Source organism: Pyrgilauda ruficollis, unplaced genomic scaffold (assembly GCF_017590135.1).
Source record: "Pyrgilauda ruficollis isolate IOZ18807 unplaced genomic scaffold, ASM1759013v1 scaffold15, whole genome shotgun sequence".
NCBI classification, from domain to species: domain Eukaryota; kingdom Metazoa; phylum Chordata; class Aves; order Passeriformes; family Passeridae; genus Pyrgilauda; species Pyrgilauda ruficollis.
The window spans coordinates 4,906,551-4,925,723 of NW_024513654.1; the positions used below are offsets into that span (position 1 = coordinate 4,906,551).

General features: G+C 39.2%; 1 protein-coding gene across 1 annotated transcript in view; it reads right to left on the reverse strand.

Moving 5' to 3' along the window:
• PLPP4 (phospholipid phosphatase 4) overlaps nt 1-19,173 on the reverse strand; it is a 46,999-nt gene that overhangs the window by 3,490 nt on the left and 24,336 nt on the right. The window contains exons 4-6 of the mRNA XM_041461418.1: nt 18,780-18,843; nt 17,474-17,598; nt 1,804-1,974 (exon numbers count right to left, since the gene is read on the reverse strand). Of these exons, the coding sequence (XP_041317352.1) occupies nt 1,804-1,974; nt 17,474-17,598; nt 18,780-18,843 (360 nt within the window). The remainder of the gene's footprint in view (nt 1-1,803; nt 1,975-17,473; nt 17,599-18,779; nt 18,844-19,173) is intronic.

Below are 19,173 nucleotides of genomic sequence, written 5' to 3' on the forward strand. Positions count from 1 at the left end.
AAGTCTGTGAATCTGTATAAAAATGAAATATGTGTATAAAGAATGGGCCCTTTCCACCATGAAGAAAATGGAGTGCCATGTAATTTATTCCCGTAAGTTTGCAGCTCCATCTCCTTAAAATTCAAAGGCAGAATAGGAGCAGCTGTGATGAACTGAGTCCCTCCCCCGGGTGCAGTTTTCCTCCACTATGCACAAAGCACACCACCATCACCTGCCTCACCTTTCAGCCCATCAATAATTCTGGCAAGGGACAGTTCACTCTGCAAACACCTGTGCCAAACTCCAGAGCAAACCTGTACTCTCCACATTTCTTCCCACTCCTCCTTTTCTCTTTAACAGGGAGCTCAAGCCAAGTGCCAAATATTTTCTGTGCCTCCTGCCAGCCTGTCCAGGCAGCACCTCAGGCTCAGCAGGTTTGTGCTGGAGGTTCTCTCCAGCCCCAGTGCCACTGAGAAAAGGAGAAATGGGTCCTGAAACACAACAAGGCTCTGCTGGAAAGCAGGAGGCTCCTCAGAGAACATGTCAAGGCTAATGGCTGGTGATTAAGCAGCTGCAGCAGCACAGCAGGGTGAGAGAAAGCATGGCTGAGATGGGTTCTGCTGCTGGGTAGATGAGAAGGAGCTCAGGGGGACAGAGCAATGCAGCAATTAATTGAAATTATGTGAGGAACCAACAGAATGCTGTGTCTTTGTACTGAGATCTGGGGCCAGGTTTTGTAGCAGAGGGAGCTGCAGGGGTGGCTTCTGTGAGAATCTTCTCCATGTGCAACAGAGCCAGCACCAGTCAGCTCCAGGATGGGTCTGCTGCTGGCCAAGGCTGGGCACAGCAGGGATGTGGGAGCACCTCTGGGATAACAGATGTAAAAAACTGGGAAAAAAATCTGGACAACTGCAATAGCAGCTGGAGAGAGGAGTGAGAATATGTGAGAGAAACAGCCCTGCTGACACCCAGGTCATTGAGGAAGGAGGGGCAGGAGCTGTTCCAGGCACTGTGACAGCAGCTGCTGAGTGATCTCTCCCTCAACTTATTTTGACTCATGAACTTTTCTCTGCATTTTCTCTCACCCTTCCAGCTGAGGAGGGGAGTGACAGACCTGGTGTCCAGCCAGGGTCAACCCACCACAGTGCTGGAAAACAGGAAACAGCATGTAACCAGTATGGAACTGAAATTTCAGGTAATTGAAAGGAGCACTCAGGACCTTGAGGGGAGTTCAATTTGCAAGGCCAGCAGTACAGTCCAGGCAATACCACAGAAAGCCAAGGTGACCTACATAACAGCATCAGAAATACCATGCATGGTATTTCTTCTAGGAATTCAGGGACAAATAGGGAAAAAGAAATTACAGGCTGGTTTACTTAGCAGAAGAATGAGTGAAAGCAAGGAAGCTACAAAAGTGGCCATAAAGAAGTCAAGAAATGGTAAAAGAAATAATTGATGGCAGGGTTTCCTGAATTGTCGCACGAATGTGTAATTGATAAATAGCACAACCTTCTCCATCAGTTACAGAATTTTGAAGCACTCTGAGACAGCAGTGACAGATGCAGTGACCTGATGGGTGTTGCACTCCAGAAGTGTCTGCCATGAGGGAGGGGAGGAGCTGTGGCAGAGGTCTGAGGCTCTGAAGGTCAGTGCTAGCTAATCCAGCCTTGCCAGGAAGCCCCAGCATCAATCCAGGAGCAAGGAAAATCTATAGCACAGCATGGTGTTTTAACTCACACCACGTAGTGAAACAGAAAAAATCAAAGAAATACATGGCTAACTAAGAAAAAAAGAGTAGGACAAAAGAGCACGTCCGTGTCTCACCTTGCCAGTGGTGTTTGTAGTCACACATCCGTGACAGGGCGATCATCATGGCGCAGTAGAGGGGCAGGATTGCTGCACAGAGCCTCCAGCTCTTCCCTCGGCCACTCTCCGTGAAGCAGTGCAGCTTTCCAGCCAGGTAGAAGGTGGTGAAGCCAAGGCCTGAAAATGCAACTGATAAAGCAAAGCACATCACTACAGTGAACTGTAATTAGGGCTGGGTCGGTTGGTTGGTTGGAATTTTTTTATTAAAGCAGTCATGATCTTGCAGACTTTAAAATATTACATTTTTGGGGAAGTGAATGAGAAAATACATTCTCCAACAAGATCCACAACAAACATGTATTCTCCACAGCAGTGGTGTTACCTATGGAGCAATGCAAGCAACCAGGCAAGGGAACACTCAGAAGCAATTTGATTTTTTTCTAATATATACACTCAGCTTTCACATAATCTGACATGTCTGCAAACACTGTGCTGCCTCTGACATTCACCTATTCCATAGAAATTTAAATTTTTTCTTCCTTCAGCAATTTACCTTTTTCCTCTGGGGGACATATCAGACACTAAATTAAACATTTAAGCAAATTTTTAACTTGAGTCACAAAAGCTTTTTCATGCTTCAACCTTCAGCACAACTTTCCTGATTTTAGACCTATTCTAAAATGTTAAGGTTCAAAGCAGAAAAGGATTCAGACAGTTTGCACTGTAATTGAATTACATTTAAATGAGATTTTTAGGTTCCATTACCCAGTTTCTATAGAACATGCACAAGTAGCAGTGACAAGAGAACTCAGGCACCAAGTTTCTGCACTGAACTTCTTTCCTGTTGCAGCTCTTACACCTTCCAGAGGGACAGTGGACAAGAAAAGGACTTGTTTGCATCATTTCATCTTCCAGATGAGTAAATGGAGTGATCAGAATGAAATTTGTCTTGGATATGCAACATCAAATGCAATCCTGAAGCAAAAACTTTCGCATCCCAAAAATATTTTTGTCTTCATATTTTTTACTTTTCACCTTGAGTTACTATTTTTTAGGTGAACTAAAAATCTGAAGGCATCATTCCCAGGCAGAAGAATCAATTGCTTTTTGGTTTCATTTTCAGGCAATCTACAATGCCCAGCAATATACTATATATACCACCTATTGTTTTTGGTTTCATTTTCAGGCAATCTACAATGCCCAGCAATTTAGAGGGCTTAAAGGAATACTGCCCAAACTATAAAGTAGGTGTTCAGCTCACACAGATTCATATTTAGGATTACTACCATTTACCAGACAATTTTACCAGCAATTGTCAGCATGGTGCACAGCAGCAGCAGATGTAGCTAAAAGGACTTCAGAGAGAATCTGGTGGTATTTTCAAAATACTATTTCCCCCAAATTTGTGGGGTTCTTTTCAGGGTCTGTCTTCCAGAAGTAGGTGTTCATGGAAGAACATGGAAGTACAGCAGGATCTATATCTGTAATAAACACAAAGGCTGATCTTGCCTTAGGAGGTGGATGTGTTCCCTCAAACTAAAAGGCAGAAAGAAGAGAGTCACAAACATTCCTCTAGGGGAACCCACACCTAATAGAAGAGGGAAAAGAAATATATAATACTCTAAAATACAGTAACATATAATGCTAATATTGTGGCTGTAGAACAATGTGCAGAGAAGCCTTACACTGCAGAATTTCAGATTGACTTTCCTTAACCTGGAGTGTGCAAATCCAGAAAGAGCTGCTTGACCCAAAAGTCCCAGTGCAGGCAGAGTCAGCAGCAAAACCCATGGAATTAACAGCAAAATGCTCTGGGATGTGGGATATCCATTATAAAAGTAACTGCAGAATTCAAGACAGCTCAATTGCTGTGCACCCCATGTGGGCAGCTTTGCCTGATGGCTCTGTTGTGAAGATGTCAGTCAAGAACATAAAGAAAAACAATTCACTCTTCAAGAATCCTGGGCCTAAAGGTGATATTTACACTGAAGAATTGGTCTTCAGTAGAATATATTTGAGCACTTTTTCCTGCACCAGCTGGAGTCAATACAGTACTGAAGCATGAAGGAAATGCAAATCCACACATGCCCTGAAGGGTCACACTCTGCCTACTGTCCTAGTAAAAGTTATTAGAAAGATCCCAAAGATTCAGCAGAACGATACAAAATCACTTCTAAGCTGCCTTTTTCCAGAAAATAAATCAAACTCTCTTTATCTAAAGAAGGGAAAAGCAATATACAATACCAACCAGCCCTTTTTGGAGACATTGATGTAAATGAAGACAATATAAATGAGTCTGATTTAGTTTAAAACAATGTTAACACAAGAAACATGTTGATACAAATTCCAGACACAAAAATGCAATTGATTTTAAATGTTGTAAGAGGAGAAAGGAAGGAGCAAATGAGATATTTTTACCAATTGGTGTAGCTAACTTAAATCAAAATGCTGATGCCACAAGTTGCTGAACTCAGGAAAAAACTCTCATGAGACAAACCACAGGTTCTATCACGGCTTGTTAAAATTCTTTAAAATGCATTCTCATTACTTGAATAAATAAAAATACCATAGACTCAATTGTTCAGTTTGTTTCTATGATGTTCTTTTTAAAAAGTGAGTTCAGAAGGAATGAGGATGACAGCACCTGGAGACACCACAGATCCCATCCTGACACCTGATTCCCTCTAGACAGGGGATTCGGGTGAGCTGGAAAACCTGTCTGTACAGACCAAACCAATTACCAAGCTGAAATGCATAAGGTGAGAAACTGTAAACAAGAATCTGATCTAAAGCACCCCAAATAAATTATTCATTTAAAGATGTAATTGCTTTTGTGAGCATTTTTCTGAAATTTAAACTACCCCAGGAGGATCTTCAGCCTCTCAAGTTTTAATGGATGCTTTGCTAAGCATACAATAAATGACTTTTTTACATTAAGCAGTTTTTGAACTAAAGAAAACCCCTCAACTTACTTAAGTGACATCAAATTACAAAACAACCATCTGAATGGCCTCTTTAAGGATCAGATAAAATGATCCATCCCTTTGTCTGCAATGCTTTATTTTTGCAGTGATAACTGTACATTTCCCAAGTGCAAACACAGACTATTCATCACTGGAATTGCTAAGCAGCCTACTGAGGAATTCCAGCAGCTAGGGCTACTGCTGAATGTTTTCAGTTTCACACTGTTCAAAGACTGAAATATTTATCTTTCTTGAAGGAAAAAGTATGATACCAAATGAGTGCATAAATTTTAATGCTGAAATTCAACTCAAAGAGCATTTTATAGAAGTACAATTCCCAAAGAATGTTATGAGCTTATTATCACAAAATATTTTTAAATTCTTTTTTTCCAAGTGGGACAGTCAATCACCTTCCCGTTGGCTTAGCTTTATTAATTTCTTTTCACAGAGAAAGACAGTTCAGCAGAAGCAACATGAAAAGCACATCACAAACTACAAATGCATGCAGGGGCTTGGGAAACAAAAAAGGGATGTTGGAGACAGAGACATGTTAGAATAAAAATAGACTCATTATCTGAAAAGCAAGAGCATTACTCATTAGATTGTTTTTGCACCACTGTCACAGTGAATTCTTATGAACTTTTTTGGGTTTTTTTGGTGACATGTGTTTTTATGTACCTTTCCAGATACCTCATCTCACCTGAAATTCCTAGGTGGCTTCAGGATTTATCTCATTGCCACCAAAAATGAGAACTAAGTTTTGATTTGTTCAGTTCATGACGCCTTTTACCAAAGTCCTAAAAGCAACATGTTCCACAGCCTACTTTTCCATTTCTGCGGGTAGAAACCTTGAAAATATCCTCCTTCTCTGAGAACATAGTAAAGAGAAGATTAAACCAGCTCAGATCCTGGAATTACTTTTTATTTCTCTTTTTAAGCACAGCCTAGGTACAAGTCTTAGATCACTGCCTTTTCAGCTCTAATACAAATTATGGCCATGGGGGCATTTATGAGATATTTAACAACAAATAATCCCTACCAAGAGCAATTTTGTCTTCCAGGTCAACACTGGGAGATATCAAATTCCAACCAATGGGTAACTTCTTGCTTTCCTGTTTTTCTGTAATCATATCATCAGCAACATCCTGGATAAGGATTACATCCTGCTCAACCTCTTGTCATGCCAAGTATTTGCATCACTCATTCAGGGATAATAATAATAATAAAACATAATTTAAAACTTATTAGAAGGAAATTGGCCCAAGCATACAGACTAGCATGTAAAATTCAGTTAGAAGACAGGCTGAAGAGTTTCTCCATGGATAAAAACTTTTTACAGTGGAGGATCAGAATGCTTCTGTCAAACTCATGATCAGCAGTGTCAAGGAGTTTACTGGAAAATACCAGTTTTAGTGCTGCAAATAATCCCCTTAAATACTTCCAAAAGGAACTGGAGAAACCCCAGGACTGTGCCCAACCTGAGCAGGAAGGGTTATACAGAAAATTACTTCTTCTCTTTTCATGGTGTGACACACAGCGGGAATAGGGAAATGTTATTTATTCCTGGAACACTGCAAAGTGCAAAGCAATGCAGCCTGATCTATCCACCATCTGCAAGAGGAACTTTTCATTGGGATTTTATGGAGAGAAGTAGAGTTTGGACAGAGGAAGACAAATTACTTTGAGCCTTTTTCACCCTCACTTTCAAACTAGGCCGGGACACCAAGGAGGAAGTGGCTGCACAGCAGGATTGTACTGTCACTGAACCCACCGGGCTCCAAACTTGCCAAAAACTCTCGAGAGAGACTTTTAAGTAACTCCCTTGGAAAAATCAGGGACTGGAAAATTGGGCATCTTCATTCCCCATTCAGTCTGGAATGAAGTTTGCTGGCTCAAGACAGCAAAACTAGAGTTGCTCTCTGTTATGGAGCACACAGTAGATTTGGGATTAACACCTTTAAACATACAAAGAAAAGGGAGAAAATATAATTTTTCAAAGTGCTAAATAACTGCATGGAGAAGCATGGAGAAGACAAGGCTTGAGGGCAACTTGGTCTGGTGGGAGGTGTCCCTGCCCATGGGAGGGGGTGGAACTGGATGATCTTTAAGGTCCCTTCCAACCCAAATCCCACAATGGCCCTACATCCTTTGTGTAAAATAAATTCATTAAAATGTTGGCCAGGTATGATAAATCCCAGTGAGTAACCACTTCTCTACACCTCCAGGATTCCTGTATTAAAAACTCACTTTTTTTTTTTTAATTCAAAAAAAAAGGAATATCTTTTTGAGGTATACACATAATGTGAACCTCAAACAGGCTCGAAAGAGTTGATTTATAATTAAGGCTGGAAAACTGAACATTAAGGAGTTCATTTCCCAAGCCCCTCATGAATTCCAACAGCCCTTGCTGTTGAGTATTCACAGGTAATTATGTCAGAGAAGAGGTAGAAGCATTAAACATAACCATTCCTGAGTGCACTCAGAGTTTGAATTAAGAAGCCAATAAACCCCACAGGATTTTTTTTTTTTTTTTGCTTGTGTATCTAAGAAATCTGTTTCATATTTCCCTGGATTCTTTTATAAAAGAATGAAATATTTCAGTGAGACAGTGCCATACAGCTGTTAATTAAGAGATTTATCTTGAAAATAGGAGAGTAGCAGCAATTACTGCCAAAAACCTGTGGCTTGCAGCTCATTTGTTACCTAAAATGTTCATTTTCAAGTGAAGGAAATATGATTATCCTCCATGAAATTGCTAGCTAAAGATAATTAACAGTTCAAATTTAGATACCCAACTATAATTACAAGTACTGAGGTAATATTTTATAAAAACTGTCACAGGATAGCAAACATTTTTATTGAAATTCAATAATTTCTCCATTCTGAAGCACATAAATCACTTTAATTTTTCAAACAAATGGGTGTCTTTTAACATGTAAAAATATTTTTGTTCTTACAACTGACTTTTTAATCATTTAGTGGAAAAGGAGAGGAGGAGCTGCCTGTCCTTTCATTCTAATGACAACATATTTCCCAGTCACCTTTTTTCTTTGTAGTGGCACAGCAAGAAACACCACAAATGCCATGTTAATTTAATTAGTGCTTCATCAGGCAAGGCTAGAGCATAAATGATATAATCAGCTTTAGTATCTCTGATGGTATACAGTGACAAATACTGAGTGGGGCAGTCAATTGTGACGAGATAAGAGACAATAAAATATTAACAACCAGCCAGTCACCAGCAAAGTGCTGGGATGTTCTGAGAGTTCTGCTGTAGAGTCTTTACCTGGCTGAGAATCCACACCCAGGCTGCTGTCACAGAATTTATAACTGGCTCAGAGAAGCAAAAACCAAGAGATTTCTCTCTTCTTCTCCCAAAACTGAGGACGGGGACTAGATAGAAGCCTAATTTAGGAGTAATCCTGAGAATGCTTTGAGCCCAAATCAGCAGAGCACAGCTGGGGGGAATGGGGCACATCCCAATAAAGGCAGCACTGGTCTGTGAAGCAGTTATCAGGACTATAGCTGTTAGGGTAAATCCCATTTCCCAGGAATACCATAGAACAACAGGTATAACCAAGGCCAGATCCATGCATATCCACATCCAAATAATTCTCCTGCTTCTCATATTTAACTCCTACCCCTCACCTGCCCTGCTGCAAGAGGCATTTCTGCACACAGTGATGTTTTTCATTGAGATTCCAGCCTCCTTGCTATAAACAATAAACGATACCAGAAAGTGAGATCATATCCTACTGTGTGACATAAATATCTTTTAAACATTGCCTATTATCAAATTCAGGGTGACCCTAACATCTGGGAATGATGTTCTATTCTCTATTGATTTAGAAGGCTGAACAATTGCTTTATTAAAACTATACTATATTACATTAATACTATATTAAAACTAGACCAAAGAGATAAAAATATACTATATTACATTAATACTATATTATATTATATTAAAGAGATATATACTAAAGAAAAACTCATGATTGTTTCCTAACAGCCAGGACACAGCTTTTTACCCAACAGGCCAATGAATATAAACAACCATCACCAGAATCCAATTAAGAACTCCCTCCAGGTAAACAATCTCCCTAATATATTCTACATGTGCAAAAACAACAGGAGCAGAGAACAGAGATAAGAATTGTTTTCTCTTTCTCTGAGGTTCCTCACTATGATCCCCAGGAAATATCCTTGGGAGGTTGTGCCTGCCTGCTCTCTATGAAGAGAGCTGTGGCTACAGCCTATTGACTTTTTTGATATTTACATCAACTAGTTGTGCAATTTGCTCAGACAGGCTCTTCCTGTGTTCATCCACACAAACCTACTGATTTCAACAAGTAATGAAGGCAGACAGAGCAGGGAACGTGGAGAATAGAACAGAAAAGGGCAGAATATTTCAGTTGGAAGGAACCAACAATTATCATCTATTCCTACTGCCTGACCACTGCAGGGCTGAAAAAGCTTAAAAAATATATTTTTCAATTCTTTTTTAAACCAAATGAAATGAATATTAATTTAAAATTAATTAATTTTAGTTAATTATTTTAAAATTATTTTTTAATTTAAAAAAATTACCAAAAGCCAAAGCAAATTTTTAAGAGCAGTGTCCAAATGCCTTTTAAACAGTGACAGGCTTGAGAAGCACTGCCCAGCTCTCTGGGAAGCCTCTTCCAGTGTTGGACCACCCCCATGGTAAAGAGATTATTCTGATATTGAGTCAGAACCTCCCCTGACACAGCTTCTAATCATTCCCACGTGTCCTGTCACTGGACCCCAGGGTGAAGAGATCAGCAAAGACAGGTCAATAAAATGAAGAATAAAATACCTTATCACATGGTAGAAAACTTCTTGCATGACTAAGCAAGTGATGTTTTAAATATTTAGTGATACTTAAATATTTTTAAATAAGACTTAATACAACTCAGCAGTCATACTAAATCATATTTAGTCCCAAGTGTCTGTGGAAATGCTATGATAGCTTAAACATGGGGTCAATCATTCTGATTGCTATTTTCTCATTAATTCCCTCAGTAAAATCATCCAGAGATTTCTTCCTTCCCCCCACCTCCCCTGCAAGTGATTTTTTTATAAATACTTCCTGTGTTACTTCATCCACAAATGCAACTTGCATTGCCTTCCAACATGATTAGAAACACTCAATATAATCATTCTCCAAAAATTCCCAATTACTTATAAAAAAATGTAGGAACCAGACTGAGAGACTTCTTAGTTCAGGCTGAAACAAAGGAAAACTGAAAGTCTCAACAAAAAAAACCACCAGTCAAATCAGTAATTTTCAACAAAGCAGTATCAGTTTTAAAAATATTTTGCATAAATAATTGTCATGTAGGTTTTCTTTGAGAAAACACTGATGTCATTATTTGCTCAGTCTTCTGCAGAAGGAAGAGGAAATAAATTACCTAATAACTCATGTTTTCTATGTGGAACTGACAGCATTAGCAAAATCCAAATTAGGCTTCTGCAGGTGCTTTTTTTCTTTCTGGCATAAATAGTATACTTGATTTCCTGCATTCATCTCATAGCTTTTATCTCAAGAGCCTTTTAATATCCCCTTGCTTTCAAGAGACCTAAATTAATGTTTTCAGAAAATGTTATGACTGAGATTTCTGCAGTTTGATAAATCAGTCAGCCACCTCTAAAGGAAGCTGCCTGGCATTTTAAGTTTATCATTCAATTTCAAGGGTTTTATTGAGTTATTTTTCTTTTGCTTATAGCAGAATTGTAGTTGGTACTCCTGATTTTAATGAAATTATTCTGGATTCGGAGTTGTTTGCATTAGAAGAACATGATCTTGCACGAGTCAGGTGTATCCCTTTTGCTGCTCAAAGGGGATTTGAGTGTGCAAGGATTTGGAGACTGATCACAAATAATTCTTTTAGGGTGGAAAAGACCCAACCCAGCTTACAAAGGTGAGTGCTCAGTAGGGAGTTTTAAAGTCCTCATGGGCACAGAATATTTGAGTTTACTTGCAAGTAGCTCTAATACAGGTAGAACACTCTCCTGCATATTCTGATTTATGTGCTCCAATGGCAGTTTCAAGGAATCTCAATATTTGCCAGCACTGGAGTGAGATTTCTTCCTTAAAGATGGTCAGAAAGTGAGGTGCCAGCCTCCCCTGAGTTCACAGCCTTCCATTTTCAAACCAAACCTGAGCTTTCTGACCCATTTCACTCAAGAGAAGAGCTGTCACCACAGTTCACAGATGGAAATTGATCTTTAGATCTCTGCTGTGACTCAGAGGCCTTTGAACAGATAAGGTCAGGCAGAAGAGCAATGGTCTTTACTTTAGATACAGCTGAAATCTACAGCAGCACAACAAAGTCTTCTGCAGCCTGTGAAACCAATTCCTTAGGCTTAGCTTACAAAATTTGCCTAAAAAGCTAAAGTTAGGCAAAAAGAAAGGAAGAATTACACTGAAAGGTAATTAACCTCCTTTCCTGCACAGATGAAAGCAAACTGAACAGATATAATAACTAAGAAACAGCAATATAACAACCCAGAACCAGCAGCAGCTGCTGGGAAAACTGGTTTATTGGAGCTAAGATCAGAGATTTACTTACACTTGCAGCTCACTTTTTTAACTTCAGATTTTTCCATATTTCCATTTTGTCTGAAAGTGTAAACTACAGCTCGAAAGGCAAAGAAAATTATTTTCTTCTTCACTTCTAAAGAGCAATTACTTTCTCAAACACACCAAGACACCTTCGTTCATCAAGGAGGTAATTAAAAAACATATGACAACACAAGTCAGTGCTATTGTTCCCACAGCCTCTGATTGCATTCATTTCAGATTTCTGATTGAATTCTCTGATTTCTTCAACAATATTCAACAGTAATCTCTACAAACCTCTTTCAGCAATACAATAAAAAGAAGAAAAACAAAAACACCCACACGAGAAATGAAAGGTCTTGCACAGCTCTATATCAACATTCATTCTGTAAATATAATATTGAGATGCTACCACAAAATCATTTCTTCAAATCTTTTTTCCTTGCAAAAAGGAGTCTCTAGATTCAAGAAAGATTTTTATTAATAAAAAGACACAATTTAGCCAAAAAGCCAATTTTCCAAACTAATTTAAGTAACTAAATTGCAGATCAAAAAATAACAATCATGAGTGTTTTATTTATTTTGCTGCTGATAGCAATTTTATACAGGATATGTTAATTTTTAAATGATTTTGTTCCCATAAATCCATCCAATCCAATGTGAAATTGTATGTTCAATTATCTCTGCAGCCACTATGTTAAAATGGTTAATTTCTAGCAAGTTTAGCTTCCAATCAGTTGATGGGATCTTTCTCTCAGGGATCAATAGCCAGCAGGAATCTCCTGAAGTCCAACACAGGGAAATTCAAATTCCTGGACTGGGGGAAGAACATCCCAGCTCTGCTGGGTGGCAGCCAGTACAAGGTGAAGAGACAACTGGTACCAACTGAAGCACAGGAAATTGCATTTAAATATAACAAACAACATTTTCACTGAGTGGTCAGGCACTGGACCAGCTTCCCTGTGAGATAGGCTGCGGAATCTTCACATTAAATCAAAACTCAACTGGGAATCATCCTCTGGAACCTTCTCACCCTGACTCTGCTTTGTTGTGGCTGGAACTGCACAATTTCCAGAGGCACCTTTATCCTCAGAGTCCTGTGAATCCAACTACAAGTTGATATAAACCAGACTAGCAAGTGATTGTTCATTTATTTCACAGCAGACACATCAGTTTCAGGATGTCTGTGTGGGTTTTGATGGCCACCATGGGCTCCACCTCCCCCTGACCACCAACACCCAGCAGTAAAATCCCCAAGGAGCTTGAATTAACCTCTCACCAAGCCACTATTTTTGCTTCAATAAAAAGGTACCAAAACCAGTTTCATGCAACTTTCTCCAATCTAATTCCTTAGCTGAAAAACACAGCTTCAATAGTTCTGGCCAATTCAGAAATAACACATTTAAAAATAGTCACTAAAAAAAGCTGAAGCCAAAACTGGCAACTGCAATTTGCTTGCAAATGTTTTGAGCAGAATAAGAGCCTAAAGGGAGTTATATCATGAAGAATTAATCACTTCCTCTAAGAAAGAAAACAGGGTCAAGAATCTGGCATTAAATTCACAGAGGATTTTTGGTGTTTCTAAATAAATTGTGTTGTGTTACTATTATTTACCCATATTTGCTTGTACAAGGACTCCATTACTACAATCACAGCAGCATCTCCTTGTCTGGGATTTAATTTTTTCTTTGAAGCTAAACAGCCCATTTTACTGAACAATATTTGAAGCAAGCTGTGATGCTGATTTGCTATTTACTGTTCTGATAAGCAACATATGAACATAAACATTTCAGACGTAACCATGAAGTTGTCTTGGTTTTGGCAATAAGACTCATTTATTATCTATTTTAACATAAACTCATACTACTTTTGCAACACTTCTGTTTGCTGCTGGTGGCCTGTCCTCATTTATACAGGTGAAATCTGGGTCAAAGATTCAGTTAGAATGCAATTATTCCTTTGATTTAGAGCTCTGTATCCAAAACTTGGTCTCACCAACTGGAAAAAGACATGGACAAAACCCAACTCATAAAATTTGGTAGAACCATTTTATATTTGTGCCATTACCAGGATATAAAGTGAAAAGAGAATTTGCCCCTTTATTTTCCCCCTCCTTCCAGCCACATCCTGAGTGGTGATGTGGCAACATCACAGGAAATTTACTGCTCATATTCTTCTGCTCTCTTCTGAGAACTCTTTAGAGGTCCCAGGGCATTGCAACAATTTTTAAGCTGCAGCTCATGAACCCTACGTGCTTTCAGAAATGTGAGCTCTCATATGGAAACCATGCTCAGTATTCCTGTCACCTTAATTAAACGTGTTCTTGACATATGGTCAAGCAGAATCAGCCTTCCTTGTGCATGACCAAACCCTGGTGGCTTCCAGGCTGAACGTGTTCCCTGAAAAAATTAAGATATCTTCTCCAAACAAAGATATTTACCCAATGATAGCAATTTAACCAATTATAGCTAACTGCAATTTAAGACTAACACAGGGTTTAGAAAGCTGGCATTCTCTCTCATGACCCCATGGTAATAATTCGAATTCTCAATTCTCTCACCAAAATAGACTCAGACCTCCCTGTCCACACAAATACCAGACAATGAAATGTTCAGTTCTTGTAGCTTGTATAAAGACTGGCACATTGTAAAACCTTCCTTGAGCTGGCAAATATATAAAGCTACTCCAAGTAACAAAGAACTGTTAATTAAATGAACCCTACTGATTTCTTTTCCATTTTTTATTACTGCCTATCTAGCCTACCTGGAATTGCTTCACTAGATACAAACCTGGATTTACAAGCATTTCTTTCCCATGCACATTGATTTTTAGATAAATAGCATCCTAGGACTCATAAGTTCCTATTTTGTTTGTGGATAGATTTTGTCAGCCTGACACAAGTGTCAAAATGACATCAGATATTAGATGCAAAGGAAGAATTCAATTACAAAAAGCTGTCTATGCATCCCATTAGTACAATGTATGCCTGCAAATTCAGTGATCTTTTCAGGTCCCTGTTGTGCACATGGCTTGTCCAACTAAATGTCCTGTGTTCATTCACCTTAATTTTCCTCTTGCATGTGTTGCATTCAGTTACATTCTCTTTATCCATACATCACATTTTTCATTAAGTGGTATGCTGGGTAATCATTACCAATAAAAGGTTTTCTGCTGATTTCTGCACAATTTGTTCTGTTTGTTTCATTGAATACACTCAATAATTCTGTCTGTATGTCCAGGCATTTGGTTGTTCCTTTTTTGTCTGTAGCTTGCTGCTGCTGTTTCCATCTTGTTGCAAGGAGAGAAAAATACACCTGGAGAGGTGGGGATGCCATGAGGCCTCTCCAGAGCAGGCTGCCCAAAAATCTTCTGCAAGAAAACTCTTCAGAAGGCACACAGAAAGGACACAGGCAGGAAAAAATGCTGCATTTATGATCTTTAAACATCACTGTTTTGATGAAGTATGGGCATAGAGAGGCTGCATAGTTCCATCACAGGTGCTAGCTTTAAATTAGCATAAAATCGCCAATGGATTATACAACCATGGAAATGCTAAATATGGAATAAACAAACGCATATTTTGGAGTTATTTTGGGCCACTCAGGAGCACCTCTGAGCTTCTGAACACAGGCAGGAGTCTGGGCTCCTACAGCCAAAGGTCCATCCCCTCTCACAAGATTGGCAGCACACTGGAAAAGAAGGAAAATGGGTTCCGAACAATCCAAAAGATCCAGAGATTTCTTTGATCCAGTGGAACGTGCAAGTCACTCTTTGGCTTTATGAAACAGTTTGTGCTCCACACATTTTTCTTATTTTATGACATGCTCTCCTTGGCCCAGGGAAGTGAAGCCAAGGAAATCATCTGTGCTCCAAGAAAGGAGAACTCTCCTTCAGGGCACAAGTTGGCTCTGAGAGTGGTAACAGGTTGTTCACAACATTTTTATGGAGTAAGCAAGGTCAGGCCAGGCCATCTGGGAGTGCCAGTGCTGTCACTCTTGACACTCATCCCTGCATTTTACACTCTTACAGCTCCCCATTTACAGCACCATGGATTTTCTTGTTAAAGGCCTCGTCTTGCATGGATGAAGCTTTAGATTCTGGTATAACAAAGCTTGTGATTGACAGCCTATCCTAGAAATGCCTTAAGAAAAACTGTTTTGAAGATGAGAATGGCTCTTGACTGAAGCTTCTAACCCCACTTTATGAGCTGCCTGGCAGCTTTTACTTGTGATTTATTTTCCCCATGGGTTCAAGTGAAGTAGAAAATACCAAATTGTAGTGGGCTACTTGTAAACCATCATACCAAGAGAGGTACTATAGTTTATGTCAACTCTCATCCTCACCACTTACATTTCTGCAGTCATGAAATAGAAAAAATAATCCCCCAAACACTAACAGAAACAAAAAAAACAAGCCACCAAACAACCCTTTTTGGTGCTGTTTCATGAGTTTCACAACACACATTGAAGGATGACAGAAATCTGAAGAGTGGAACTCCTTCAATTTACCTCGTAACAACCTGGTGCTGAAGGAAGGGAGAAAGGTGCCAAGGAAAAATTTTGGATTGAGATTATGGTAGCAAAGTTCATAAATGCTCACACACTAAGAAGACAGGAAGGACAGTTTTTAAAACTGAGCTAAGAAAATGGAAAACTACAGCACAATTTGAAAACATGAATTATTATATCCCAAACATCCTCATTGCTCCATAGGTGTAGGAAAGTAACATAATGGTGTGCTTCCCATAATAATAATAATAATAATAATAATAATAATAATAATAATAATTTGGTTTCCACTCTTTATACTACTGGGAATAAAGTAATAGCAAGAAACTAAATTTGTGATCACAACCATAAACTGTTCTTGATAAAACTGACAATTTTGGTTATGGAAATAATTTTGCTGCAGAGAAGAAGGGTTAGCATTGTATGATTGTCAAATTAAATGGTTTCCTTCTCCAAGACTAAAACATGTATGGATTTTTAAGGCTTGTCAGAGACTTAGATATTATAACATCAGGCTTCAAACAGCTAAGTAGCTCAAGCAGCTGCAGAATTGCCTAACATACACTTACCAAGTGATAAAAATTACTGAATATATAATATCTCTTCATTCTTATCATATTTTAATAAAAAGCTTTGTGGTGGGAAATACAGTCAACTCAGCCACGCTAATCTTATGTCAGTGATGGAGAAAGCTGCTCTTTCTGATCAAAAATAATTTTGATCTAAATACTCTGGGACATCATTCTGCTCCAATAAATTAGGTGTGAGCTGCAGCACCATAACTCAGAGCTTATACAACCAGTGCCAGGTAAAAGGAAAACCCCAAGACTCCTCCTGTGGCTGCCCCATTGGCTTGGAACTGAAGCTTATAACACACCCACCAACATCTACTACTCTCTTATTTATTTCTGTGACTCAGACAAGAAAGAAAGAACAAAATCAGCTCACAATTTCATTCATCTCATCACCCAACCTGTGTGCAATATATACTTCTGTACAATTAGGCAATTTGAAATTCCCACTTTCCAAAAAATTCCATAGCTACAACTCACTGGTTCTCAATTGGCAATTCTTAGAACCGCTGAAAGCAACAAACATTACTGGCCAAAAACCCCAAAGAAGCTTACAGTAATCAAGTTATTTAACAGATTAAAAGAGTTTTGTCAAACATGACATAAAACACACTAGAACTCATCTTCCCAAGACAGAGAAAGGAACCTTCACAAACACCTAAGTTACTACAACTAATTAAATTAGGCAGATGAATTCTCAAAAAGCCATCTAAACACCTGTCAGGATACAGCACAAACTGGGGGTACCTGATCAAACCATGAGACCAAGATTGAGGACCACCTCAAAACCAAAAGAAGAGTGACTGTACTGGAACCTTGAATATTCTTCACTCTTCTGACAGCCCAGCTGTGACTCTGAATGATCTCAGGTGGTTCCCAAGATGAGGAAGGGTCACAGGCTCACAATTTTATTTCCAGAAGGAAATTTCTGACTTTCTGAAAGTCAGAAATTCAGACTCCTCCAGCAAAAATTAGGTTCACAATCCAGAAGAAAAAGAGCAACCCCAAAGCACAGAAAGGACAGCTTTTTACAAAAGAGGCACTGTGTTTAAATGAACTTACAGGAAGAGTGGATGCTTGGAAAGCTTTTTCTGCCTTCAGAGACCAGGTCTGGATCACCTGTGCAGTGCATTTCAGAGTTCATTACTCCATCTGGAAAGCAGCGGTAAAAGAAATCGGGACGCGGTCTACAAAAAACACCATGGATATTAAAAATACAAAAGCTGTAGTAACAAACAAACCTCAGAGTGATTATTACATTTACTGCTTATCACACACATGCAGGTTACTCTTGACTAGAGTGATCAGTTTTGCAAAAAGTGTAATGAATCCCAAATTTTCACAGGTCTTGCCAAAAAGTGCAGCTCAGAATATTCAAAAAACAGCCACCAAAATCTAAACCAGCCTTGATGCTGACTGTCTCAGTGCATTGAGAAAACCTCTGAGTTTCTCCTGACCCTGCTGTGAGCTGGGCCCGTAGGTTTGACTGGTGTCACACTGACCCTGAACTAACAAACCACATGGAGAAGAAAAGATTCAGAGACAAGCTGACAGCAAAATACTTGGCTTGGAGTGCAGGAAAAATGAGCTTATTCCTGTCTAAAGAAGTGGGTGTATTCTTCATTATTTTAAAAGCACCCATCAAATAAAAGTGCCAAGTGCCATTACTGTCAGGGCACCAGTTCTGCAGCAGAGAGGGTTCATCAGAAACCAAACACAAATATTGATTCCTCAATGCTGCAAAACATCCCAGCAACAAAAGCAGCACTGGACTGTCAAACAGTGTATGAACTCAAGTCAAATGTGTATTTTTCAGCTGAAATTATTCAAAATTTTGATAAAGAGGCAAAAAGTACCTAAAACATATTTTCTGAGCCCTTCATTCAAAGTAATGTTTCCCTAAAGAAATGTTCTACCTAGGAATCCATTTACTGCAGCTCCCAGGTTTGTTTTGCTGTGCACGTTGATGTCACCTGGACACAGACCGTGCTTCTCACAAAATGAACTGATTCCTGTTTAATCAGACAAGGGGCACTGGCACCTGAGCTCCCACATGCTGTGACTCTCCCCTCCCATGCTGCCAATTTAATGAACTGATTTCAGCTCCCACCACCCGTGTCAGAGCCCTCACTTGTCTGGGTCTGCCGGCGAGTCAAACAAGAGCAGAACACGGGCACGGATTCCTGCCACAGTGGGGTGTCACCTAATGAAGTTGTACAACACCTGCACCAGGCCAAGGACAGCTCCACAGGGCCCCTCTGACTCCACTGGAACAGCAGCTCTCTATTTATTGGGATTTGCTGTAGCTGTCAGTCTGTCTCCATTCCTCTCAAGTTAAACCCATCATTTAGAACATGACAGGACTTACCTTCCCACTATTAATTTAATAGTATTTGTGCAGACACCATTCAGAGCTAGAGCCAAGGAAACAGCTACAAAACACAATGAACAAAGAGAACAATAATAACCTCAGTACCAAGCAATAAACTGCAGCATTACAGCATTTGATTTACAGACTTAAACCACTACTGGACTGAAAATTGAATGATCTTTCTTTTCAGCCTATTGTTTTTGTTGTTACCCAGACTAAGGACAGACCTCAGAGCATTGTAACAATCATGACTTACTTTGTTCTTATTTCCCTACACAAAGCCAGTTTTCCTACCATGCCAACTCTCATGCTCTTTCTTTATGTCAAGCAGAATTTCTTTATAGACCAATACACAAGATATAGAAATATATGTACACACACAGGTGTATAT